The sequence below is a fragment of the Gobius niger genome (genome assembly GCF_951799975.1).
Source record: "Gobius niger genome assembly, chromosome: 4".
In the NCBI taxonomy this organism is placed as follows: Eukaryota; Metazoa; Chordata; class Actinopteri; order Gobiiformes; family Gobiidae; genus Gobius; species Gobius niger.
Window position 1 is genome coordinate 20,819,429 of NC_136855.1, and position 26,903 is coordinate 20,846,331.

At 41.9% G+C, this 26,903-nt stretch overlaps 1 protein-coding gene across 1 annotated transcript in view; it reads left to right on the plus strand.

Moving 5' to 3' along the window:
• The window catches only part of ush2a (Usher syndrome 2A (autosomal recessive, mild)), a gene marked incomplete at its 5' end in the record, with an annotated part of 121,725 nt that overhangs the window by 89,873 nt on the left and 4,949 nt on the right, over positions 1-26,903 (plus strand). The window contains 19 exons of the mRNA XM_079554493.1: positions 3,376-3,483; positions 4,002-4,185; positions 5,719-5,876; positions 7,705-7,863; positions 7,950-8,112; positions 8,839-9,056; positions 9,158-9,294; positions 17,900-17,981; positions 18,064-18,209; positions 18,295-18,636; positions 18,720-19,081; positions 19,154-19,523; positions 20,959-21,240; positions 21,323-21,492; positions 21,571-21,889; positions 25,992-26,198; positions 26,290-26,382; positions 26,463-26,608; positions 26,681-26,799. Of these exons, the coding sequence (XP_079410619.1) occupies positions 3,376-3,483; positions 4,002-4,185; positions 5,719-5,876; positions 7,705-7,863; positions 7,950-8,112; positions 8,839-9,056; positions 9,158-9,294; positions 17,900-17,981; positions 18,064-18,209; positions 18,295-18,636; positions 18,720-19,081; positions 19,154-19,523; positions 20,959-21,240; positions 21,323-21,492; positions 21,571-21,889; positions 25,992-26,198; positions 26,290-26,382; positions 26,463-26,608; positions 26,681-26,799 (3,765 nt within the window). The remainder of the gene's footprint in view (positions 1-3,375; positions 3,484-4,001; positions 4,186-5,718; positions 5,877-7,704; positions 7,864-7,949; positions 8,113-8,838; positions 9,057-9,157; positions 9,295-17,899; positions 17,982-18,063; positions 18,210-18,294; positions 18,637-18,719; positions 19,082-19,153; positions 19,524-20,958; positions 21,241-21,322; positions 21,493-21,570; positions 21,890-25,991; positions 26,199-26,289; positions 26,383-26,462; positions 26,609-26,680; positions 26,800-26,903) is intronic.

Sequence of the window (26,903 nt, forward strand, 5' to 3'; positions counted from 1 at the left end):
ATTATATAGATTATGGCATTAATCATGTGTTTAATTGGTCTTTTGTAGGCTCATTATTAATTCAGAAGAGCGGGGAATAGAGTATGTTCTTTTATTTATTAATGCATAGCCCGCTGGTCGCTGCAGTGAGTGCTCTGTGATCGAGGTGGGAAGCATGTGGACCTGTGAGAAGCAAGGGGAAAGCAGGACAATGACCTCTATCATTTAACTACTGTAAAATCTTTCAAAACCTTTCACTCCACGTTGCTTTGGGAATTAAGTTACGCAATCTTAGAAGGTTATTGTTTTAGGTGATCAAGATTAAGGGATTGCCGTCAACAGGCCATAACACAAAAGTTAGTTAAAATCACACCTTAAGATTGCCAACCCTCAAAATGCTATATTCCTTAAAAGCATCAAAATGGTTCTTATACACAGTTGGTCTCGTTGCCCAAGTAGGTGTCAGATGTGCAACCTGTCAGTATAGACTTTTGGCTTGAATGTATGCGCTCTCCCCTCTTCCCTGTGTATAGGCTGTGTGTCTAAACTTGATCTCATTGTTCCATCCCAGACGCTCTCTGCATTAGGGAGCCACAGACAGGAAGTCAAACTCTTAATTATTTAGGAGAGGTGTTATCAAAGCTCCCTGCTCTCTCTCCCTCCCTCTCTCCCTCTCTCCCTCTCTCCCATCTTCTTTTTCTTTCTAACATCTTTACTCAGTCCATTATCTTTTCCTCCATCCACCGAATGAAACTTTTCTTTTGTTTTTCTTTCTGCAATACTTTTTTTTTTTACGTCTCATTTTGACCTTTTCTTTCCATCTCTCGGGTCTCTCTTTCCCTCTTAGCTCCGTTGCATAGTCTGCTCTGCTCAAATTCCACCCCATGGCTTTCCCACATTTTGCACGTCACTCCGTCCCCTCCGCTCCCCTAGCCCTCCCTTTGCGGTGTATCAGGTGACTGTCATGGTATTGTGGCCGGGACCCATCAACCTCTCACATTCGCTAATGCAAACAGGGGCGGCAACCTGCCATTTCGAATTAACTGTTTTCCCAACACGCAGACTTGTTCCAAACTTTATTCCTTTTGATAAATGGCTCAAACTTTTTTTCTTTTTTTTTCTTTTTTTTCCACTCAGAACTTATCACAAGTTGTCTGTCAATTTCCTGTAATATTTAGTATTTTGTGTGTCTTCCTTTTTTTGGTGTTGCTTGTATGTTTAGTTGTTTCTAAGTCTTCATTAACATTTAACCTGAATTGAAATCATTGTAATGTCTAACGATAAGAGAGCCCTTAAGCATATTTTTGCCTGAGTTCAATGTATGGAAAAGTTTAAGTCGCTGGTCTGATTTTCACACGGTCAGTGTTGCATTTCTTAAACAGAGCAACACTGCCCTCTTTAGGCGGACGGTTCAGGACAGTTTGGAGACGAAAAGAAACTACAAGTACATCATTAAAATGTTCATATATGCTTTTTTACCATTTATAAGTCTGGATTTGCTTTCCTTAGAAAACCATTTAAATGGCAGGTTATTGAGTTGTTCAGTTTTGGATAATATATATATAATGCATTTAAAGAAACTTCTTCCTCTTATGAATATCCAGTTGCATTGAAGAAAAAAAAGCCCTGTATTTTGTTCTGTTAGTAACAATTGCAGAGCTTGGTTTTTCCCTAACACTCGGCCTCTTCCTGTGTGTATGTTTTGTGGGTCTCCGCTCAGCCTTGTAACAAATGACATCACATGCAGCGAATAATTTCCTATGCGCGAGTGCTCACACATACATACGCATGCTTAGTTGCCCACTTAAATGGTGTAACAGAGTCCTTACACTTCAGCCCTGTCAGACTTGAGAATGGCTGGCAGATTTCCTTTATTTAACCCAAGCGCGGCCCAGCACTGTGAGGCCGTTTGGGTTGTGCACATACACACGTTGATCAGAGGACGGGTTAAGTGTGGCGGGCTGCAGAGCATGGTAAGCAGGGAAAGAGATGTGGGGAAACAGTGAAGCGCTCTGCTGCGTGTTAGACTAACACATAGACCCTGCCATATGTAGCCAGCGCCGGGAGGGTATCAGGGCGCAGCTGAAAAACACAAGGGGTGCTCCCTGTCTGTCTCACACCTTCCAAGTATACACTGTGCACGATTTTTTATATATATTTATATAATCAAGTAAAAAATAATGAATCAAAAAAGTACAGCTCACTTCTTGTAGCCAGCCCTATGTCTTATTTCATACCTGACAGTTTCAGCTTGGTGGCTATAAGAACATATTCTCATCATTGTCATCACTAGAAGGCCTAATGAACCTAATTGGACTAGTACAACTTGCTTACATGTAATTTATTTTTTTATTTTTATTTTTATACAGTATTGTCCTTTTAGGTAAAAAACATTATGGAATTGGGACATATTAATTTGGGCCTAAATATGCTCATACGTATGTTCATAATTAATAAACAACATCATTCTCAATCTTTCAATGCATTATACATGAATAATACCCATCCATTGTTATTTATGCACATGCTATATCATTAAGCATGGTCTATCTAATGCACAAATCTAGGATGTATACAATATATTATGTTGCGTCAAACCCTGTTGTCGCTTCCATTTGATATAAAGTCATTTGAGGTTTTTCATTTTCGTCAGAATATGATTTGTAAGCTGTTGTGCGTTGTCAGATAAGTGAATGGCTATTAAACATCTTGTCAACCTCCATGACAACATGAAACATTTACATCAATCTTTCATCGTGATCTACTCACTTCACCGACCCGGGGCAGAAAATATATGTAAAGTCGAAAGGTTTAGAATAACCAGGAAGGGGGTCTAACTCTGTTTAGGGAACAATTTCAGCATAGCATATATTTCACCATAAAAGGTTCAGCGGGAGACAAAAAAGATTTCCTTGCGGTCGCAGTTAAAGAGCCCGCTCCGGTCTGCTCTGAGATTTCTTTTAAACTGTATAGCAGGTACCCATAAATAAATCATGTCTGGACGCTGTAGCCTAAACGCATAGCGAGGTATCATAATTATCATAGATCAAAAGCTGATGACATTACAGCGTTAGACTGGTCCTATCCCATGTCAGTTCCGCGGCTGCCCATCTTTACGTTGTTTCATTATTGAGTTATGGCATGCATAATTTAACACCGACAGATATGGATCCATCCGTTGAGAGTGTGGAAAGAACAGAAGGAACGAGAGTGGAGTAGATTGAAGAAGAAGAAAAAAACAGAGGATAGTACACACAGACCCAAAGCTTCTTGGGTTCTTTAGTACTTTTTCCTGGACCTTTATGTTTGATTGCACATAAAATTACACATTCACTTTTTTTTTTTGCTAAAAATTAAATTTTTGTTATCATTTTGCTCATGGTTTTGTTTTGTCAGGTTTGCAGGCATACACTGAGTACACCTTTGTGCTAGTGGCCTGCACCGCAGTGGGATGTGGAGCCAGTTCACCTTCTACAGGACGCACCCTTCAAGCTGTCCCAACTGGTACAGGCTCCTCCTAAATGTCCCTGATGATATATCTGCATGTCTCTAGAATATAGGTTGAAGAATGCTATTGTTTTTTACTTTGTTTTATTAGTGCAATTGTTTAGGTTTTCTCACAGTTTTTTCCCTGTGCTACACTTCTTGTTTACTTACTTACTGTCGCCCCTGTATTTTATTGCAGATTCACTTTACACGCTACTTTTACTCTCACTGTTGCTGTTATTTACATTCATTGACTTACAGTTTTCCTTACAAAGATTTTCCCTCTAGGTATTTTTAAATCACTTGTGCTATTTTGCATTATATCATTTTATCACATGCAGTTTGGATCACCCAGTATGAAACCATAAGGCAGTGAATACAATACAGTTTAATAAAGAAACAGCCTCACTCTTACAGTATTCCATCATGAATATCCTGTCTTTGCATTTGTAACTTATCTACCTTGTCATTAAAAGCAAAAGCATTGCACGGTTTGACCATTTTTTGTTAACTTAATCTTTTGCTCGTGCCTGCAGGAGTTTGGTTGAGGCCCAGACATCTGATAATAAACACATCAGCGCTGGAGCTGTACTGGGACCAGCCGGCCCAGCCTAATGGACTCATCTCCCAGTTCACTCTTAACAGAGACGGTAACACCATTTTTACCGGAGGCCAGCGTGACCAGAATTTCACTGACACTGGACTCCTGCCAAACCACAGGTAGAGCACACGCACACCCCTCCACATATGTGCCTGTGCGAGTCACACATGTATAAACACACTTGACTTGTAGCTTCATAATTAATCATCTCTGTAATTCCTAGAGTTTTCCAATTGAGAATATGCAGTGCCTGTTTTAAAGGCTGCTCGATCTCATTTGTCTATATGTCTGTGTGTGCCATTCAATGAGCAAATATTTGAGCGTGGAGTGACACAAACATTATCCCGTACACACGCGGTCACATCACAAATCAGATCTGGCTTTTGCTTACAGACGGCAATGGAGCGTTTATTTATCTGATTATTTTGACTTAACCTTTAGTAATCCACACTTTGTGCCAAGATGGATTTTCTGTTTTAATTATGCGTGTGTAAAATGATATCCTCTCCCTCCCCTCTCTGTCCTGCCTCTGTCTTTCACTCTCTTTCTCTCTTGAGACGATTTCCCTGTACCACAAATAGAATTATATAGAACGCCCTGCAGTAGTGCGTCTTCTCTGTGTGTGCATGAAAGAGGAGGAGACAGAATCTATAGTGGATCATTGTGTCTGTGCATGACGTTTAATTTTCCCTAATTCCAGATAGTCTGCCAGGAGGCATCCTGTCCCGGCCGCTCTGCTCTCATCACTCGTCTCCTTTCGTTCCCTTTCCTCTTACCTCATTCCTTTCCACCTTTACTTTTCCCAATTTAGTCCCAGGCCAAGAATTACTCCGGGAGCGCTGCCCCCATTATCCCATCTGATTTGTGTGTATTTTTGCCCATGTGGGAGAGAACGTATGAAGACTGTGTGTGTGTGTGTGTAGACGTGTGTGCGCTCGAGACTGTTCAAAGTGGCCATTGATTATTTATGACAATGTTGATTAGCTGTCACTTTGCGTCGGCAGTCCAGGAAGTGTCTAAGATGACGAGAGAATTAACCTATTCCCTCTGGCTGCCCCAGCACGACAGGGCACATTCACACATGCACATAACAGATGCGATGCTCCCCATAGTTTACCTTCCATACACCACTTTACTGTGCTTACATATAAGTCAATATCTGTCAGAGGGAGGGTTTATTTTTATAGAAATTTTGTGTGGTAGCAGAATTCTCGTGTTCCTTTGCACTTGAGTACGAATTATTGTTATGTCCTTCCTTTAAGTGTAAGGTGTTTTCCTAAACTCACCTCTTCCCACTGGATCCATGTGCCACTAATAGCTTTGTGCTTTAAATGCCCAGTACAGAACAATAGCCCAAGTCCATGGACAATTAATTGTCCATGGACCATGCACTAAAATTTATAGTGAATTAAAGGCTTTTAATGTTAAATGGTGCTCCACTTACACCAGTAATGTAGTTTTAGCACGCGACAGCCATGCGCTCTTAAAAGGGAAATTCATCTTATGATGTCATGCAATAACATAGGAACAGAATCACATCGCATCAGCAGCTGATAAAACATTGTCATGAGAAGAACAAAGTATAAACCCGCTATATTTGTTCTGCTTTTAATTTGATTTAATAATTTAAACCATTTTAACCATTTCATCAGGTATGAGTATGCGCTGGAAGCCACTACAGAGGGAGGGTCCAATCTAAGTGACAAATATGTTATTGAGACCCCCGTCTCCTCCCCCACTGGGATCCCTGCGCCCCACAATGTGACAGCTTCAAGCCCCCACTCCATCTCTCTCACTTGGACCCCTCCTGGTAAGTAGTGAGTGTGCCAGATTGCCCATGATATTTGTCTGATTATTCAGCATGTAACAAAAATATTATTTTTTGTATAGTTCGAATTAAACATTTTGGGAGATTTATAATTGTTTAAAGACAAGCACTGTACTTAACACTTGGCCGCTGTATGCATCTTGAGTTGATATGTTGCTATGCTGTATTCACCGTGTGGGCTTAGCATCCATTTCTTTGAAAAAGGTCAGAAATAAGCTAAAATAAATGTGAAAACAAACCTTGATGTTTAACAGGTGTGAAACAAGATATCACTGTGATCATTCATACTGACTATCACCACAAACATGAATTCTGTCCTCGGTAAGAATGAAGTGAATGTGTGGGGTCAGGCTCAAACAAAAGCCCTCAGTAGTTTTCAGCTCACCTTCTGCCCCTGGATTCCTGGAGTTACACACACGTACACAGACATGCTATATGAGAGTGGAGGTTCATGCTTATGGGGCAGTGATTGTCTGCCCTAACCCATCTATCAGTGACTATTACCCTCTCATTAGGCTGATTTCCTATCTCAGAAACCACTTATAGAGCCAACTAGCAAAGACACCTCGCTTTGTTGCATGTGCGGTTGTGTGTGTCTGTATATTTATGCATGCATTCTGATACTTGTGTGCATGCCTGGGTGTGTGCGTGGATGTCATTGTGAAGATATTTCCATAGGCAGGCCTATTCTATTGTCATTATGGGCTGATTTTAAAGGTGAGGAAATATTGGCTGGGCTCTCACGCTTGGTTAACTCCCTGAGCCCAGACTCTGGAGTGTTTTAGACTTTTGTGTGTGTGTCTTGTGAGCCCACTGTGACTGTGTTTGTGTGTACCATGAGCATTTTTATGGTTTTCTTAACTTAAACGCAATGAAGCACTTACACATAGCTATTAATATGACACATTTAATTTTGGTGATGTTCTTTCTTTCTCCTATGATGCTTTCTGTCTGTGTCTGCAGCGTTTAATAATATTTTTAAGTGTGTTTGCTATATAAAAAAAATAATGTTTTCACTGTGGCCAAAGACATGCATTGCAAAGCATATAATAACAAAACAAAACAAAAATTTACTATGGTCTTGGAGCCTAGATTGTGCTGCCAGTAGGAGATCACTGTGGTATTATGTGGTACACACACACCTGCCTGGGATTGGTTCAGTCTTCCTGTCAGTCACTTGAGCATATTTCCCGCCTCTGTTTACTCATATATACAGGTATACTACAGGTGGTCTATCAACTATCATCTCTTTGTTATTTCTTAATCCATGCACCAAAGTCTTACTAAGGCTTGTAGAAAGCTGCATGATGTCACAGGTGCATTGTGCATATTCCAGTTGGGGTGAATAATTGAAGTCTTTCATTTGTCTGGTAATCAGTTCCTTTCTCAAGATACCCAGAGTTCATGAATGTTGAATAACCCATCACAATACAGTTGGCCTGAATTATGGAAAAAAATCTCCCCCAAGAATATTAACAAAGCCATAGAGAGAGTGTGTGCCTCCGTGTGGGCGCTACAGAGCTACACTTGCCCATTATTTGTTTTAATTAAAAGGATCAACAATATATTTATATTTATAATGAACATTTTGCATAAGACATGTTAGACTTCCCATGAACACAGTTGACACAATTTTATTTAATATCTAGCAAAAATACGACCTTGTTTCCCTAAGGTTTTACAGATTGCAAAACTGTAAATGTAAAACTATAAGTAGTTCTTAGCATAGGCCTAAAAGTGCTATGTACAGATGTTATGTACACATTAAGTAAGTGTGAGTGAAATGAATGTCTTTTTCATTGTCTTGCAGAGTTTTTGAACAGAAATCAGACTGTGAACTACTCCATCATCCTAAACTCAGACGACGGCACAGTCTCGGTGCACAGTGCTGGAAAAGACTTGCAAGTAAATATAAGTGATTTAGAGCCTTTCACGTCGTACTACATCAGAGTGCAAGCCTGTCAGGAGGGTAAGATTTAACTAAAATGTTACTTTCTATTGTATCGTTGTGAGTAACATCATTGTTCTCTTTTCATGTCGTAATGTTTTATCCAGATGGATGTGGAGTTGGTGATGGTGTTGGAATTCAAACCTTGGAGGCTGCTCCGGATGATATTGTGCCGCCTAAAATCCATGCAGTTGGGCCCAGAGTGTTAGAGATTCAGTGGCTTCCTCCAAATAAGCCAAACGGACCCATCACTTCTTACCACATATACAGGTTACAACGGCCATATTTTACGATGTATTTCTTGTCATCAAATTGTCAAAATAAGGCTAAAAAGGAAATAAATTAGCAAAATCTATACTTTGTAACACAACTTTTGCCCATCTTTAAGTTACCATGTGTTTTTTAGGACATTTGCAAAAATGTGTAGAAGTCTTCATTAGACTGAAGTCCTCATTGATATTGCTATATTGTGACTTTGATATTGCATCGACTAATATTGCAATCATAATTCAGCGGTACATTGTGCAGCCCTAGTTGAGATCCACTGTGACTGTTGTGGTCCAGGTCTGCACAGGGGTGTAATAATTCATGCTGAAGGTCGTGGTCTGCTTGTTGACCAAAGAGTGTGTGATCTGTATGCAGGGTCAGACCAGACTAAGCCCTTTAAGTCCTGAGGAAACACACATTAGCATAGCATTGCGCACACACTCACAGACACACCTGGCATGACCAGACTCCTGCAGACAGGGTCTTGGGCAAAACGGGAAAATCTCTCTTACACACACACCACGAGAGAGCCCACAAACGTTCAGACATCAGAGCTTACCAAGACATCTAGATACTTGCATCAGCCAAAGACTTAGGCACAATCTGAAAGACGTGATTGCACATGTTTTATTTCACTTCAACACTGAAAGATGTCCACCGCTTAGTTTGCCTAGTTAATCTTGAATACTGTTTGTTTAATACAATTAGATGTTATATGTTTGATTGCAGGCGACCAAATAAAACCTCAGAGGATTTGCTGGTGTTCATTTGGACCAGCGGGCCCCTTGAGTTTGTTGATGCAAGTCCCTCCCTGCGGCCCTTCAGCTACTACCAGTACAGAGTTCAGGCCCTCAACTCCAAAGGCTCAGCTCTGAGTCACTGGGCTTTAGCTCAGACCCTGCAGGCACCACCACAAAACATGCCTGCTCCCACAGTCGCTGCGAATGGTGAGTTTCATAGGTCACATGACAAAGTGTTGCTCGGGGGTAGAAATCATAGTTAATGGTTTCACTCTAACTGTGCACTTGTTTATTTTGTACTTTGACAGGCGCTTACTCAGTTCATCTGAAATGGAGTGAGCCGGAACAGCCCAATGGTCTCATTTCTCATTATAGGCTGGTTTACAAGAAGCACCAACAGGACCCTACTCTCAACTCTACCGCTGTTACTGCTCTCACTGTGGAGGTAAATTCATAAGTGCACAGCCAGACCTAAAGACTTTCGAAATTAACTTAATTCAATGTAAGCCTATAAGCTTACATTGTCAATGTATTGTCAAATATATGTGTGAAAAGTGTCCCTGCAGTCCTGAGCCATCTGTTTTTCAGTGTGGGGCTTTATGAATACACATGGTGACACACTTGTATGTGGCAGCAAGCAGAGGGGATGCAGCATCCACTGTTGAGGAATGTCTCATCACAGCTTTAGGGGGCATCAGCAGCCCTTCTGAGCTTCCAACTCATACTTACACTTAAGCACTTTATGTGGTTGGGGGCTTTTTTGGTTTATGCTACTTTGAGGATCCAGTCGGAAAAAAAAGCCTTCGCCTTATGGTGATTTCCCACTTTCAAGTCATAATGAAGCGTGAACAAGTTTTTCTGTTCCTGTGTTAAATATTGTATAAGTACCAGAGTATATCTAATGAATCAGAATCAGAGGAAGTACAAGACATTGCTTGAGAGAACTCATTAACATATACATACATATGGAAAGCAGATATTACACTGATAAAGAGGAAGACACTCATCTCGATAAGGAATGGTACAGAGTGGACCCTGTCAGAGTGATAGATAGGGGAAGGATCGGGCAAAATAAAAGGGGAGAGAGTTAGTATAGATCTATATTCTGTCCATACAAGTGGCCTCTTCTGCCTCAGTGACCTTTGGCTTGTCACTCATAATTAATACAAGATGTAAATGGAGACCTTTCACCTTCTCATTGATATGGAGCCCTTTGTGTTTGTGGCTGCATGCATTTGTGTGTGTATGTGCGCACAGAGGAGCTCATTGATATGGCATAGACTTATTTTGTGGCGGTCATTTGTCACACTGTTGCCTATATCAGATGCGCTCATTGGTCAAAGTGGAAATTAAGTATTGTACTAGTGGCATAATGCTGTTTTAGGGCTTGTTGTTGGTAGTTTATTTGCCTAGTTAATGATACCGTATGACCAGGTAACTTGATCCTCTGTAATTAATTACCAATAATTGTTGTGTGGTATTTTATATAAGCAACCAGTTGAATATATTCAAATCATATTTCCTGGATTTCTTGTCATGCACCTGTCATCATTAACAGGACTTTATACATTTCTTGTGTTTATTTTGGCACTTTCTCTACTGACAATCTCTGAGAAGTTCATGGATGTTTTGCTGTGTGTATGTATCTGGTGTTTGTGTATTGATCTCAGGCTGGGCTGGGAACACTGCTCTGTGCCAGCTTAGCTGATTAATGGGGTCGTCATGGCAATCGGACGGAATGAGGGTACGGAGCGCAGGCGGCCTGCCTCACAGAGTCCTGCGCACGGCCTGGCACAGGCTCTGTCTCTCACACACACTCTCCGCGGTCCACCCCTCACAAACTCACTCTCCGTAGTCTACATATCACCAACACCAAAACACAAGCACACACACACACACACACACACACACACACACACACACACACACACACACACACACACACACACACACACACACACTCTTTATACCTCACACAGGCTCCTCACCCCGTCACTCCATAGTCTACTTATCATCCCCTCCTTATTCTTCACTCTATACACTTCATACACACATTCACACTCTATGGTCCACCTCCAACACTCACTCTTCATGGTTGGCACCTATCTGACAGAATTCCTAGTTACTCATATAATGTACAGATTGCGTTTCTTGCTCTGTGCTTCATGTTCCTCTCTCTTGGTTTGCGTCATTGTTTGGCCAAAATGTATTTACTTATGGCATACCTGATATGATAACAAACCAAATGACCCTTAATAACCATGCATACTGTATGTTCAACCTTGCATTGGCTCTTCTTTGAGATGCTTCATCTCTTGGTCAGCATGGCCTCTCCATTAAGGTTTTAGATTAGTGTTAATTATTCTCTTGTCTTTGTACATTTAAGTGATGTCTTTGTTGCCTGGTACATCCTTTTTCATTGCCACACCAATTCCCCATCCTGCTCCCTCTCTCCCCCCTCTTTTCCTCTCTCTGTCCTTCCGTCTCCCCCTTGGCTTTTCCAGATGTTACGGAGTGGCCCTTGGGATCAGCGATGCTTTTGTGTTATGTGTGTGTGCGTGCTCGTGGGCATTAGTCTGTGGCAATACACGTGTCTAAATACGGCCATGCCTATGGTGTGCATGCCTAACATATTTAGTTTCTGACCATGTGCAACAGTATGTGTATGGATGTGTGCGGTAGTAATACATCCCATTGATCAGAGCAGGACCCCTGACAGTCATCATCCCTGAGAACCATCTGGCCAATGCCTGACGCTCCCTCACCCAAACACAAGCTGACACCCTATTAATCTGCTAGCGCCATGCATACATACATGCGCGTGTCGCTGTGTGAATGAGTGAATCGTAATCGCAGGTGAAAGAGAAAGTAGCTAATGTGTATAGAAGAGCTAGTGTACGTATATTAATTCATTTTCTTTCTTTCTTTCGTTCTTTTTTTTTTTTTTTTTTTTTTGCTTGACGTGTTAGCGATTGTCTATGCACGCGCCCTCCAACCCAAACCACGCACACACCACCCCGCCATCCGCCAACAACAGCCGGCACTGAAGGGAGCTGAAGGGTGCTTGGAAATTAAGGTTATTACACAAATTGAGCCATATGGTCTAAATATTTCAGAGCTGAAATTTACTAGGCAATAAAAATGGCCCCTACCTCGGTAATGGTGTAAATTACAGCTTAACCACCAGCGCTAATGATGTCCTTCTGTACGCCCCGTAACCAACCGTACATGAAGGACACATTGTTCAAAAAATACCCCAGGAAAAGCAAAAGACGGAAGGAGGGAGAAAAGAGAGGGATATGGTAGGTAAGGTGTGAAAGGTAGAACAAAAAGGGAAGCAAATTATAGCATAAAAGAAGCAGGGATAAAGGAAAAGAGGGGGAAAAAATATCAGTTTTGTCTGGGGGAAAAAAAAAAAAACAGTGAGACCAAGCAGCATGTTTACAATCTGTTAGTTTACCATTAAGGCTCATCAGAGAGCGGGATAGAGAGGACAAGTCGGCACTCAGTGTATCTAAGCCAACCTGGTTTTATGTATGCACCAGTTCTTTGTTTGCAATGCATTTTACAGAGATTTTTAAGGTAGTTAAAGCATATTATAATCGTTTTGTAAAGTATGCACATTTAGACTGCAATGAGTAAACCAGCATCCATATGTGTTTGCAAGTCTTTTAACTGGGGTTCCGCAATATCAGCTGCTGGGATTTACATGTAGAAAAAAAATCTTGATGTATTCTTTTATGCTTGGCTGGATTGTGATCTAATATGCACATAGGTGGTTTAATTTGTTTAATGACTGAATTAGACACCTAGTTAGAGAAGAAGGTACAAACAAGTAAGGCAGCTTGACAAGTAAGACTCTTTAAGTATTAATACAAATTCATAAGGGAAGAGACAATAACAGCAGTACATTTTAGGCCCTTGGTTTATAGCGGGAAGGTCCTAACTCTGATTGGATGGTTCTTGATTTTCTGCATAAACAGCCAAATAATCAGACCGCAGGACTCCCTCTTCATTTTTCTTGCCTCTTTCCCTTCCTCTGATTATTCTGCTCATTCCAGTGTTGCAGAAACATTGCCCATTTATCTATCCATTACCATTACTACAGTTCATCACGGTTTGCTCAACCACATTGTTAGAGGTTTTTATGCTATTCATCCCATGTCCGCTCGTAGCCTCTTCTGCACTTCCTCTTAGACATGATTCCCTTTGAGTTTTGCCGCTGTCGTCTTTGCTCCATCGTTTTGCCTCCATAATGACAGGGTTGTGTTGTCCTGTCTGTGAAGCAGCCACGCCATCTTCTGTAGGGCCTTCCACTTGTCTTAATGGGTGTTTAGTGCAGTGGCTTTGATATGATGGTCTGCACTTCACTGAAAAGCTAAGGGCATTTGAGAGTGCATATAGAAGAGAAACTTTGATGACTCGCCCATTCAGATGCTAATGATAAGTGTGTGGTAATGTCAAGTGTTTATTTTGGAAGTAGTATAGTTGTGATAGTACCAAGAAGTATCTCTGACAGACACTTCTGATGTGTGTTTAAAATGTGCTATGTGTTACTTGCAAGAAAGAAAAATCTTTCTTCTTCTTTTGGCATTGTTGTTTGTTTGATTCGTTTCTTATTCTATTATAGGATAACTTCGCAGCTCACCAAGATAACTAAGTAATTCAAACTTTCTCTGAAATATTCAGAAATTGGTAGCAATAGAGAATCTTGTCTAAAGAAAAGTCTATTAATCTGATGAAACCTTGTTTTACTAGTAAACATTTTTGTCCGTTTGCCTTAAATTAGATGGAGTTTTCACTAAAGAATGTCCCAAGCATGGAACACACAGATACTACGTACATTGTAAATTGTCCCGAGACCCAAATCTTTCAGTAGCAGGCTTGATGTGGTTGTGCTTAACACTAAGTACGTGTTTTAGAAATGGGTGACACAGATATTGTATATTCGCTAATAATCTTTATTTTCTTTCTCTCTTCACCAAGCATTCTCGAGGACCCCTCACTGAACAGGAAGAATTCCAACAACCCTTAAATATCCTCCACTTTCAGTCAATATAGCGAGTAAAATTAAAAAGTATTCTTAACGTTGTAGTTTTCATCTATGATCATCTAAATTATGTGTTCTTATTTTAGTCAGACAAAATGATTAGAGATGTTTTTCTTCACATATTTCAGCTGCAAGCAGTTGAAACATGTAAAGGTTGTAAAGGTAAAACAACAAAAACAAAGAACATCTCTATTCATAAATATAAATATTTAGGAATAGATCATAGTCAATAAAATTACATAGTCAATAAAATTACTGTCAGCAATTTAAAAAAAGTAAAATTCTAGTATCCCCCACACATGGCTCAGGCACTGCCTGTGGCCCATAGACCCCAGTTTGAGAACGTTGCCTCTAGACTGATTGCAAATCTTAAGTTATGCAGCAACACAACATTGAAATTTCAAATTCTTTTTCACTATCGCTCATGAAACATATATGAAGATTCAGAGAAACACTTTGTGTTCCTGGGGTATAGAGCAACCACAGCTAATCATAGCTGTCGGTGTGAAGTGGACGAGCTTGCTCCAGACCCCTGTAGACCACTCTCTTCTGCTCAGGCCACAGACAAAACACATGCCTAATAGCACCACTGTGTCGCACTGAAGCTGGATGTGTCAGGGATGGTTGAAACACTGTGACTAGCAGGAACACCCATGCAGGGCATTTTCAAACAGATACAGGGCATTTGCTCTGGCAGCATTGAATTAGGCCTGCACATATAAATAAGTCCACACACACACACACACACACACACTTACACACAGTTGGCCCGAGAGCTTGGCATGGGGCGCACGAGACCAGCATGTGCTGTAGTGACTCACCTCAGATACACAAAACAATTACTGCTCTCACAGGGCTGGTCAGGGCACAGCTTGTACTAATAGACCCAAACAAAGAATTCAATTGAGTAAACAGGAATAAATTAGAGGTAAAAAACTGGTGAATTGAATACGCTTTAAAACAAGTGTGAGACATAAGAAACGGAAAAACAGCGTGTGGCTTTTGTTATCTCCCCAGGACTCAATATTACAGTGCAGAGGAACCATAGAAGGCTAGGAAATGTATTCACTTAACATTAGCCACACCCCTTTCATGTCTGTCTTACTTAACTTTTACCTGTGATAGACTAAAAGAATAAAGCAGAGCATGTGTGTATGTGCGCCCCATATGCTAATGCTGCCCCGTGTCCATCTCTATCCCCCCTCGGCGCCCAGGGCCTTCACTACGTAATCAGCATAATTCTTTTGACAAATACACATGGTTATTCTTAATTAGTGTCATACAACTGTCCCCCCAGCTGCACCGTGCCGCTCCACCTGAACGTCAGAGTTTTAAAACTGGGCGGCAAAACAATGAACAAATACAAAAATACAAGCAATAAAACGCACAAGATATACACACGCTGCGTGTTAAGTATTTATGAAACACAAATTGACCCTATGAAGGCCGTAAATGTGCTGAACTGCGGACTGTTGCGCAGGCTCGCACACAACAAAGAGAATGGGGAAATAAAAGATTGAATAGATTGCTTTCTTGCCCTCCGTGCTAAGTTGTGTTGAACCGTGTAAGATCTGAGGACTCTTTAATGTATAAATTAGCAAGAGCTCTCCCTGTCTTCCGTCTTCTCTCCTCCGATCATTGTCCGGTCTTGTTTGTACCTCTCTCCCCTCCCTCCACATTCTCCCAGTCTGCTCTTTTTCATTTGTGGTGATGAATTGGTAACTTTGATCATCCGCGCGCACGCTCAAGCACATCGGAGTTAGTCGACTGGACTTGAAGCTTTTCATGATTTTACATTGGAACAAATCATGTCGACGTCTTTGCTTTGCATATTTCCTTTGAATAGGACCAAAAATCAACTAAAGATGGAGGGAATTATACTGCACTGCTTTGAATTTGACAATGCGGCTCGTGAAAAGTGTAAGAAATGTGTGTTGTAAAAATAAAATGTGAATGATTTTGCTCACCACACTGGGGAGTTTTGCTACACATAGGATCGCATGTGAGCCTTAAATCCTTTGACTTTTAAACATCATGTTCAGGCCTTGCTCCGATGCATATGTAATGTACAGTAAAGGCCGCAGAAACAGTTATTGCGAGAGCTATTAATGGCAGGTAATGGCAGTGTACTTGTGATTACTGCCTGTTTGCATGTTTTCATTAAATCTGTGCAGCGCGTGTGTGTGTGTGGAGAGCGCACCGGTGTGAGTCGCGCCGAGGCCGTTACTGCAGCGTGTCTCCGTGATAAAGTGTTTGAATCTATTGCCATCTAGAGGCGTGTTGCAGAGTCTCCACGCTCCAATAAAAGGTGCCAGCGCCAGATGCTGCTATTGACAATGTGCATATGTTAACCGTTTTATAGGCCACATGCCTCACATATTTCACTGGCTTTTAAGGTAGAGAGATCTCTCATTTTCGCTCACTTAATCTGTCTCTCCCCCTAGCAACATCTATCTCTTTTTCTCTCCCAGTTACACTGTTTTTTTTCTCTTTGTCCCAGTATCCTCAATTTCTTTGTTACTTTTTTAGAGTTTGTGTTGTTTTCTTTTTTTGGGTCAACAAACCAATTGCCACATAGATGCTATGAATGTAACGCAATGTATGCTGTAATTTGCGTATTATTTTGAATAGTTTGTTTTTGATCCTGGGTGCCCTTCCAGCTTATTCCACACATTTCACCGGGCTTGTGGCAGGCTTGATTATCCAGGAGGAAGAGCATTTGTGATTGTCCAGTATTGCACACAGCTTGTGATATGAGACCAGTTTCTTAGTGTCTACCTTCTGAGTAACTTAAATCCCTTAGTACAGCTTCTTTGTTTCATGTAGTATATATGGACTGACCCCTCAAATACTGTGGTATCCAACATATCCAACTTTAACATGTTTTTATTTTTCATTTAATTTCCATTTTTCCCTCATTTCAACCATTTTTTTTACACTCTGTTTTCCAAACCCTTCCTTCCTGACTCTCTGCTGGGGAAGTGCTGTGATTTACGGGAGGATTTAGCTCGTGTCTAGGTGTCTTGGGGCTTATTAATCCTATTTTATTGTGGCTGAAAAACATGTTGGCTTGCAGACATGAGAACAGTGAATACACGCAGAATGCCTTGTTGTGCCGACGGTTCATCCGTGGTGCCAGGCTACGGTGATTTGTCAGGGTTTTTCATTTGATTTCGTTTTGAATTGGAGACTTTTTGATCCTCTTGCTGCAGCATTGAGTGGAACACCAGCTAATCTCTTTACATGCGCTTGTGTATGTGAAATTCTCGGAAAAACTGCAGACTCAACGCGTGAGGAACAAAAAAAAAATGCTTCTTTCATACACGCAGCCCCAAATGCATCAAACTGGTGGTTGCTCTAAAGCTATTTGGCATAAACAAACACACTACATCCTTGAGCTTGATGCTTCTTCCATGTCATCCAATGCCAGAGCCTTTTGAACAGTGTTTCTCTTATCAATTAGTAAATGGTGGTTAACTCAGTGCACATGGTAGCAGCCTGTGCCAGGGCGTTGGGCCGGGTCCCAATGCCTAAAGCTACTGGCAACACTCGCAGTGCCTTTGTCGCTGTTTGCCTGTGTTCGATATGAAAGGATGCATGTGTGACACAAACACTCAATCTGCTGGCTTTGAATTCACCCATAAGGGACAGCTGCACGCCTGCCAGTCCCCTCTCTGTCTCTGCCACTCCTCTGGTGTTTATTTACTTTACCATGACAGAGCCTGTATGTTCCAATGTTGATATCGCAAATCCCACGTCATGTCATCTTAGCTTTCTATTGTGGCGTTGCTCTTTTCAGTCCCTGTTTTAATAAATGCTGCACTTATGCACGCATGGTTTGTTTGTGTGACTAATTTCCTCTTGTTCCATTTTCATTTTGCCAAGAGATCCAAACCCCTCTTTATGTATGGCTTTCTGTCTATTGACTCTCCACTGTGTGTAGTATTTATGTATCTCTTTTTAAAAGTATGTGCATTTCTGTACATTGGTTTCTTTTTAGGGTTCAACTTTGGAGGCAACACTATTTGGTCTTGACCCCTACAGTGACTATGCTTTTCAAGTGGAGGCCGTAAATGGAGCAGGTAGATTGGGAATAATCAGTAACTCTCATAGTTCTACACTAAATTGTTATGCAAGTTTAGAAATATATTCATTTATTTACAGGCAGTGTTTTTAGTCCATGGGTACAAACGAAGACCCGAGAGGCATCTCCTGCTGGCCTGACCAACTTCACTGTGGACCAAAGAGAGCAAGGCAGAGCTTTGCTGCTGAGTTGGGCTCAACCACGTTCTCCAAATGGTGCTATAATGGTATTTTAAGTTGTATTGTGTACAGTGACTCTATTACTTTAAATATACAATACATTTCTACTCAACAATAATCTGTTCTTTTTAGGTATATAACTTGTACAGTGAGGGAAACTTGGAGTTCAGTGGACAGTCCCGCAGTTTCCTGTTTCGGCGATTAGAGCCCTGGACAGTTTACAATCTGACTCTTGAAGCCTGTACCTCTGCAGGGTGCACACGCACCTTTTCTCAACAAGTGACCACTGCAGCTGCTCCTCCTGCCTTCCAGCCTCCTCCCACTCCTCTGTTCATTGGCACAGACCAAGTGTCACTAACTTGGGGCCCTCCATCCGAGCCTAACGGGCCTATAGAAGAGTATACTTTACTGGGCAGAATTCTAAATGAATTTGGAAGGGGGAGAAGCAATGACGAGGATGCTGAAAATGGCAAAGTAAGTCAACTCCATTGAAAGCAGACGATTGACAGAGCACCTTTAAACCCTTTAAAATTGCATTGATCTTTTCATTCCTCCAGGTTTTGTTCAGAGAATCCTCTCCGCATGAAGGAGAAATCTTCTCTTACACAGTAACTGGGCTGCGTCCCTGGACCCAATATGAATTTAGTGTCCAAACATCCAACCCTGCCGGTCACACACAAAGCCCCTGGGCAACAGTAACTACCAGACAGGCTCCCCCCCGTGGCCTCGCCCCTCCCACAGTCACACATGTCTCAGGGCGTCCCACTGAGGTTGTGGTGTCCTGGACAGCTCCTCCAGAACCAAATGGAGTACTTCAGTCCTACAGAATTATCAGAAACAATATCAGTTTTACTTTTAGTTTTGACCCGACTGTACTCAGCTACAACGATGAAGATGTCACTCCTTTTTCAAAATACAGGTGCTACAACAATTCATGATTATTAGAGTTAAAGACTAAGAGATGTTGAACGTGTTTGCATTTGTTTTACAGCTATGCAATCACAGCCTGTACATCTGAAGGGTGTGTCACCAGCCCCTATACAAACATCACAACGTTGGAAGCCCCTCCTGCCACAGTGAAGGTCCCCACAGTCAACAACATTACATTCAGCTCTATGGCAGTGGTCTGGAGTGACCCGCTGACACAAAATGGACAGGTGACGGAGTATGTGCTGAAATTAAATGATGAGGAGGTTTATCGAGGCGCAGATCTCTACACAGTGCTGTCAGATCTGCAGCCACACACCTCCTATCAGTTAGTTTTGCTGGCCTGCACCAGCGGTGGATGCACGACAAGTGCTGCTGTTTCTACACTGACTGATGAGGCCCTGCCGTCTGGGCAGTCTCCCCCAACACTTAAGGTACTTTTTCATGTATTACAGAATGAGCAGTGCTATACAGATCATAGCACGTGACTCCACTCTTCGAGTTTAGGAATTGTTGTTCTAATCTTCAGTAACACTTTATAATAACTACAAACTGTTTGTTAGATTCCAGAGCCAAATTTGGAAAAATACAGTATCTGATATTGATTCCAAATTTTGGGTTCCACAATTAAACACACCATAAAAACACAACTTTTACCAACTCAGTCTCAGTGAGTATGGACATGCTGTACCACATTCTGAAGCTCTGAACCTGGAGAATGCAATTGCTGCTTAGTTTTAACCTCCCCAAGCGTATGTCCAACAGCCTTTGCTCTGCCTGATTCCGTCAGATCTCGAAAGCTAAGCAAGGTAGTGCCTGGTTGGTTCTTGTATGGGAGACCGCTGGGGAACACCAGGAGGCCTGGTCTGAAGGGCAGATTGGCAGCCTCGCCTTCAGTCAGTCTACCCCAGGGCAGCTGTGGCTGCAAACGTAGCTTACCATCACTGAGTATGGTGTGAATGAATAATGCACAAAATTGTAAAGCGACTTTGAGTGTCTGGAAAGCGCTATATAAGATGAATACATTATCATTATCATTATTACTGCTGGAGTGGCCAAGTATGTATTTAGTTTATGAAATGCTATTGGGGCGACCGTGAAACTGATGGTAGAGCGGGTCGTCTCATGATCAGAAGGTCCAGGGTTCGAATCCCAGCTCCTGCAGGTGCACATGTATAAATGTATATATAAACGTACTAAGAGTGTGAATGGGGGAGTGGTTTCTTGCTTTTAAGCTGTAGTGCCTAATGTAGGTGGGAAAGCGCTAAAGTTGAGACCATTTACCATTTAGAGAATAACTGATATATCATAATTGCAATTATCAGACCATTTTATGTTGCAAGTTGTATTGTAGCCAAGGATATTTAGTGCAGCAAAGTCCATTGATCCTTGTTTAAGATTTTTCCTCAGTTTATAAATAGGTATAATTGATCATTGATTTGCAACATCTCGTAACTTTTTTTTCCACAGTAGACCACTTAAGAAAGTCTCTTGGTATCAGTTGGTATCGGAATCGGATATCGGTAGATACCCAAACCCCCAGTATTGGTATCGGAAGTAAAAAAGCTGGATCAGTGCATCTCTTTGTAACACATTTTTAAAGCTCTGACAAATACTTAAGATTTATCATGTATAAAACACTTGCAACACCCTTGTAATCTTTTGTTAATCATTTATAAAGGTAGCAACACTGGATAAGGTTAGGAAAAGTGTATCTATGTCTTATGGGATCAAAATTTATTTAGCAATGCTTAACAATAGTGTGTATATTATTAATGTTTTATTTAATTAAGTAAAGAATTCAAATACATTTTAAAGGTAACTGCACTTTTAATATAACAAGCTCTGAAGCCATTCTCACATCTGCAGGTGACGGGTTCAGAGTCCGTTGAGATAAGTTGGACAGTTCCAGAGCGCCCTAATGGCATCATCACAGGATACGAGCTTCGAAGAGATGGTGAAGTGGTTTACATCGGCACAGAGACGCATTTCCACGACTTCACGCTTCTGCCCAACACGAACTACAGCTACGTCGTCAAGGCCAACAACAGCAAAGGAGCCGTCAGCAGTGCAGAAGCCACCGCGAAGACACATCAGTCATCCCCATCTGGTGTGGGTCTCCCATCGCTTACCCCTACAGCTCCCAGTCAGGTGAAACGATGATTCGCTGTTTTGTTTAATGCAAGTTATCAGCAGCATAATGGGTTATGATTGGTTGGTATTGTCTTTTCAGTTGCGAGTAGAGTGGAGCGCTCCTGCTCGTCCAAATGGAGAAATTGTCCGTTACATTGTGCACAAACGAGATCCAGCCCAGCTCAGAGTCTTAAGCACTGAGTTTACCCCAGAGGACAGCGCCTTTTCTGAAAGACAAGTAACTCTGGATGGACTGTTTCCATATCACAGGCTAGTAAAAAACACACACACATTGAAATGCAATAAAAATGCTTATGTTTTTTTGTTCTTTTTTAATGTGTTTTTTAGATATGAGGTGAGAGTGGAGGCCTGCACTGCTCTGGGCTGCTCCGCCAGTGAGTGGTCATCCATAGTCACTCTAGAGGCGCCCCCTTCTGGTCAAGCAGCTCCGACGATAGACCTCCAGCCTGACGAGGAAACCGGGTTTGAGACCACCTTTGTGCTGACCTGGTCTCCTCCGACTCAGCCGCACGGTGTGATCCGCCACTACGAAGTGTACAGACGAGTGCACAAAATCAGAAGTGATGCAGCTGCTCTGGTATACAGAAACACCTCCGCTGTGTACAAAGATAAAGGACTCCAGCCATACACTCAATACCAGTACCAGGTATGTGAATATTCACATGTGCTTATGTCAACCATTCTTTTACTTTGCTGCATACTACACGGTAATAACATGGTGATTGTGGTAATTATGTACAAACAGGACAAAAAACTAATTTATATCATGGTAATATAAGACTAATCCTTACCCTCTTATACAAAAACTGTAAATTACCATCAAATTACTGTGCAGTGAAGTAAAGTGCAAGCATTTCAGTAAAATTGAGTAATACATAAACACATTTTATTTATTAATCTCGAGTTGGAATTGGAAAATCTGGTAATGCTTGCTGGTCAGGGTTATAGAGCTCAACAGTCCCACCCGCTCAAATATTATGAGTTTACCCTCTTTACCCCCGCGTTCACCAAGCACATTTTCTCCAGTTCAGCTTAACCCAAATGTAAAAGCTGCTCGACTGGAGCTTACAGACTATAGGCCAGTGTTACACCCCATCATTGGAAAGCTAAATCAGTTTTTTTCATTTTTTGGGTGGCCTTTTTGTCTTGTTTTTGTCTCTTTTCTGACTTGTTTTCATCACTTTTTGTTGCTTTTTCATTGTGTCACTGTTGCTTTTCCGGCCCTTTTTTGTCACTCTTTTGTTGCTTCTGTGTTGCTTTTTCGTCACCGTTTTGTTTCTTTTTATTGTCTTTTGCTGCACATTTTCATCTCCATTTTTCAAAAAGCTTTAAGATTTTGGTAAAGCCAAACTGGAGAAAATGTGCTTTGTTCAGGTGGGGGTTAAGAGGTTAAAAGCACGATGCCGGCTAATCATTCATGTGCTTACTACTGACCATTGCGCTGGTATTTTATAGCTTTTCAGTGTATAGCGTTTTAGACAAATCTTCAATTTAACTTAGTGTGTTTTATGTCCATGAGTTGGCACATTGCTAAAAATGAATGTGATATTTTACGTGGGATCCAGACACGTGACCGGGAGTGGGTGGGACTATTGAGCTCGAAACCGGTATTTGCTCAAAGTGGTCCACATTTTATTTCAGAAATACCCTGATTGAGCTTAATATCGTCATAAAAAATACAAATATAACTTTGATGGTATCTAGAGATCCTTCCAACCTTCTTTTGTCCTTTATTTGGCAGAAATATGTCCTCCTTTCTGTCCTCTACGGGAGACAAGGGAAAGAGTTAAATTGTTTATCATAATTTGTCAATGTAATTCATGATGTGACTGACACATAAGAAGATGTCTGTATTCGCACTGAAACACCTTAACATACGTTCAGTTCTGGACACAACAAATCATGGGCGCGCGCATTATCACTGGCCGCCGTAGTCACTCACACGCGGTCAGGCTGTTGACACTGTAACGCACGTGGAGTAATCAGACAGGTGTTAAATGGCGGGGTCCGTACCCGCGCTGCTGCGCCCGGCGTCCGTACACTAATTGACAGGCTAGCCCTTTGGAAGCAACAATAACATTAGCATTCCTGCCTGTCAGACACGCGAGCCCAGGCCTGAGGACCCGCGTAATTGATTGAGTTTGCCTGATTGTGGTGCCGTCTTTATTTACGAGGCTCCTAATTTATGACAGGAGGAGGGAGGGAAGGAGGGGCTTGGGGAGATGACGGGCAGGCAACAGAGCCATTAATCACCCGGCGCTCAGTGTGCACTCCACTTCCTGATTACCAGCCAGCCAATCGAATTAACAGTTAGCCCCCTTGGTAACAGAGCTTGTATTGGAAAGACCTTTTAATGGTGACCGCTACATGTCCCCTGAGTGTTTGCCAATGGGGGACCGGTGCTATATGATCTAAGTGGGAGAGAGCGTGTTGAGTGCATGTTCCAAAACTGGTCCTGTATCGAGCACATATGACCATACAGTGACAGTGATTGGGTGCTTTATGTTACATTTTAGTTTTACTCCAGCAACTTGTAATGACTTGCACGCTGCTTGTAGTCTATCATGTTATTAGCTCACCTGTGTTGTTTATGCTTCGTATTCCTCACACATGAATTTATCTGTTGGGCTCTAATCCTTTTTCTGTATTTCAGGCGTACACAAGGACAATAAGTCAATTCCGGTTTGCACATCAGAGTGAAGAGAGAGAAATCATATTAGGCTAATTACACTGGGTCATAAGCTCCTATTGACAGCTTTATGTTTGGTTTTAATTACTACCCACTTTCACACAACTTAGCCCCGTCACCCTAAGTAGATGCACCCGCCAAGAAGCTCCGTGGGCCTATCAGAGCACTTAAAGCATCTCCGCAGTCCCACTGTCCAATAAAAAGCCTTCGGGACAGTCAGGGAAGTTTTTCCCAAGTCGTTTGTTGCCATGGTGGCTCATTGGCTGCCACGGGGAGTTAACGGGATATATTTTTATTTTGTGTCTAATAAGCCAAATGATGGCCCAATAGGAGGAAAGCGGACAAGGGAGTAGGGAGAGCCGTAAAAAGTCTGCAGATGATATAATGGCCGAGACATGAGCGGCTCTACCTTTTACCAGGAGACGAAGGGCAAGGTGATCTAAGACGACTTTAGAGCTGAACTTTCGTCTTCTGCCGATGTGGCACAAAACTTCATCACGCCAAAAGCCTCGCGTCACGTTAAGGCTTCAAGTGCTGGAGGGAGAACATGCTTGTTGCTGGGTAGATAGAGTTTTATAGAACTTATCATTTGGAATAGGAGATAGTAAAGTGTAATGCTTTTAAGCAACAGGTCATAATGTTTTTAACGCTTGTCGCTGGGAGAAATTTAGAGATAAAACCATTGACACCATTTCTGACCTAGTCTAGGAAACATTAAACCAAAGGAACGCATCATTAACTGTTTTAGAATTAGAAATGACCACAATTGGACACATTACAAAAGTGCAAATTACAAATACAGTTTTGCAAATTCATCTCATCCGCATTTCAACTTACGCGGTGCTCCATCCTAAATGTGACAGAATTTTGAAAACAGGTTTCAGTAAAAATGTGAGACTTTTTAAAGCGTATGCAAATACTTTATGCAACGTAGTATAAATTTTGTAGAATAACATATTAAGCGCAGGTGGAAATTAGGATAAAAGTCAATGAATTTACTAAAAGCATGAAAGCGGCGAAGTGATGAAGTCATCCACAATAATGGGCACTCTCATAATTTTCTGTCATCCCCCTTAAAAGCACCACAAAATTTCATGAGGATTTCTCTGAGGACAAATGTCACGACTCACAAAAGTAGCACATGTAACAACACAACCGTTTTTGCTTTGATATCGCCATTTCCAATAAGCGTAGATGTTTTTTATTATTTGCACATCGGAATGAAATATCTTATCCAAACGCCTCGCCGCATCTTTCAGCCTTACTAGCGCGTTTCATTTATATTGGTGCATTTCATTTGATGCTGGGAATACACTGTGCAAAGGTGCGACAATCCCCATAATGCTCTGCACCTTCTTGTCCCGTCAACCCTCGCACCGTCCTCCTCCCCCATTTTCTCCTCTGCCCATCTTCCATTCTTCTTTCCCCTCGCCCATCTCAGTCCATCTGTGCTGTCACTTAGATCAATCAGTCTGATTGATCACAGCCTAATTGACTATTATTGAGGTTAATTCAACTCTTAACACGCATGCACACACATACACGCGCACAAACTCGCCTCGGCAGCCCCGGACGACACACGGCGTGCACACAGGAGCACTCCTTCCACACTATAGGCCGGACCCATCCATCTGCCTTCTGCACTACTTCTGACAGGCTACAGATGACTTACACATGCAAATCTCCACCCCGAGTGACCCCGCACCCCGTACACCTTCTAATTATACCAAACACAAGCACACAAATAAGATTAGTCTGGCGTGTGCCGTGGGTATGTGAGCCTGTGAATAACTCCTTGATGAAGGTGAAAAGTAATTGTCATGCAGATATGTTGGTGTGGGCCACATGTTGAAAAGGTTCCGCTCGCAGCGCTACTTTTGATGGATGGTCCGGTGGATTGGTTGTATCCTTTGGTTGGTCTGATGGTAACTGGTTAATTAACAGAAGCCTTCTCCATTAAGAGTTCATGAGCTTAAATAAAAAGGGAAATCTATCCTGTGACGTGTGTGCGTTTTGCAGTGTGTTGTTTTTAATAGTAGCGTATTTCTTTGTCCGGCAGGTGTGTGCAGTAAACTCGGCTGGTCGAGCCACCAGCCCGTGGGCAAATGGGAGAACAGGACCGGCCCCTCCTGAGGGTCTGCGCCACCCAGTTTTTCTAAATGTTTTAGCGACTTCTGCCGTCGTAAAAATTCCATCTCCAACTAAATCAAATGGAATCATCAGCCTTTACAGACTTTTCTCTCAAAACCACAATAACTACACTTTGGTGAGAATAACGGAACATTCTCTGAAATATTGAACATTTCTTTGAATCAAAATGATCTAATGTTGAAACATCTATATTCTTTCCTTCTAAGTTGTCAGAAGGTACATCCCAACAGCAAACGATTCACAGTTTACGTCCTTACACTCGCTACTGGGTCGGAGTAGAGGCCTGCACCTGTTTCCAGGTAAAACACATTTTTGTTTTCTAGTATATTTACTGTAAATCCAGTACTCTCTGTAACTCTGTGTTTGAATTGTTTGACAGTGCTGCAGTCAGGGTCCTCTAAAGGAGCTCCATACTCTCTCTGCTGCTCCAGACCACCAGCCAACCCCCCGCCCCATCACTCTGACGTCCCGCTCTGTGCAACTGGAGTGGGACCAGCCTCTGGCTCCCAATGGGGTCATTGAGAGGTGGGTACACTAAAAACCTGCGAGTAAAGAATCCAAACCCAAGTACATTCTTAAAGTCTTTGTTTTGTTCAGCTGTGAGCTTCATCTCAGGACACGTTGCCCACAGCCAGCTCAGCCTGTGCCCCTCCCCTGTGTGGAGGGCCGAATAGAAGTCTGTTATTTCGGAAAGAGCTGGAGGTACAACGTGACGGGTTAGTGGATAAGTAATAACAAACGTATTGATGCATTTTACTTTTTCATATACTACACCAACCACTCAGAGAGGGGAAATTATAATACATTACTTTCATTTAGT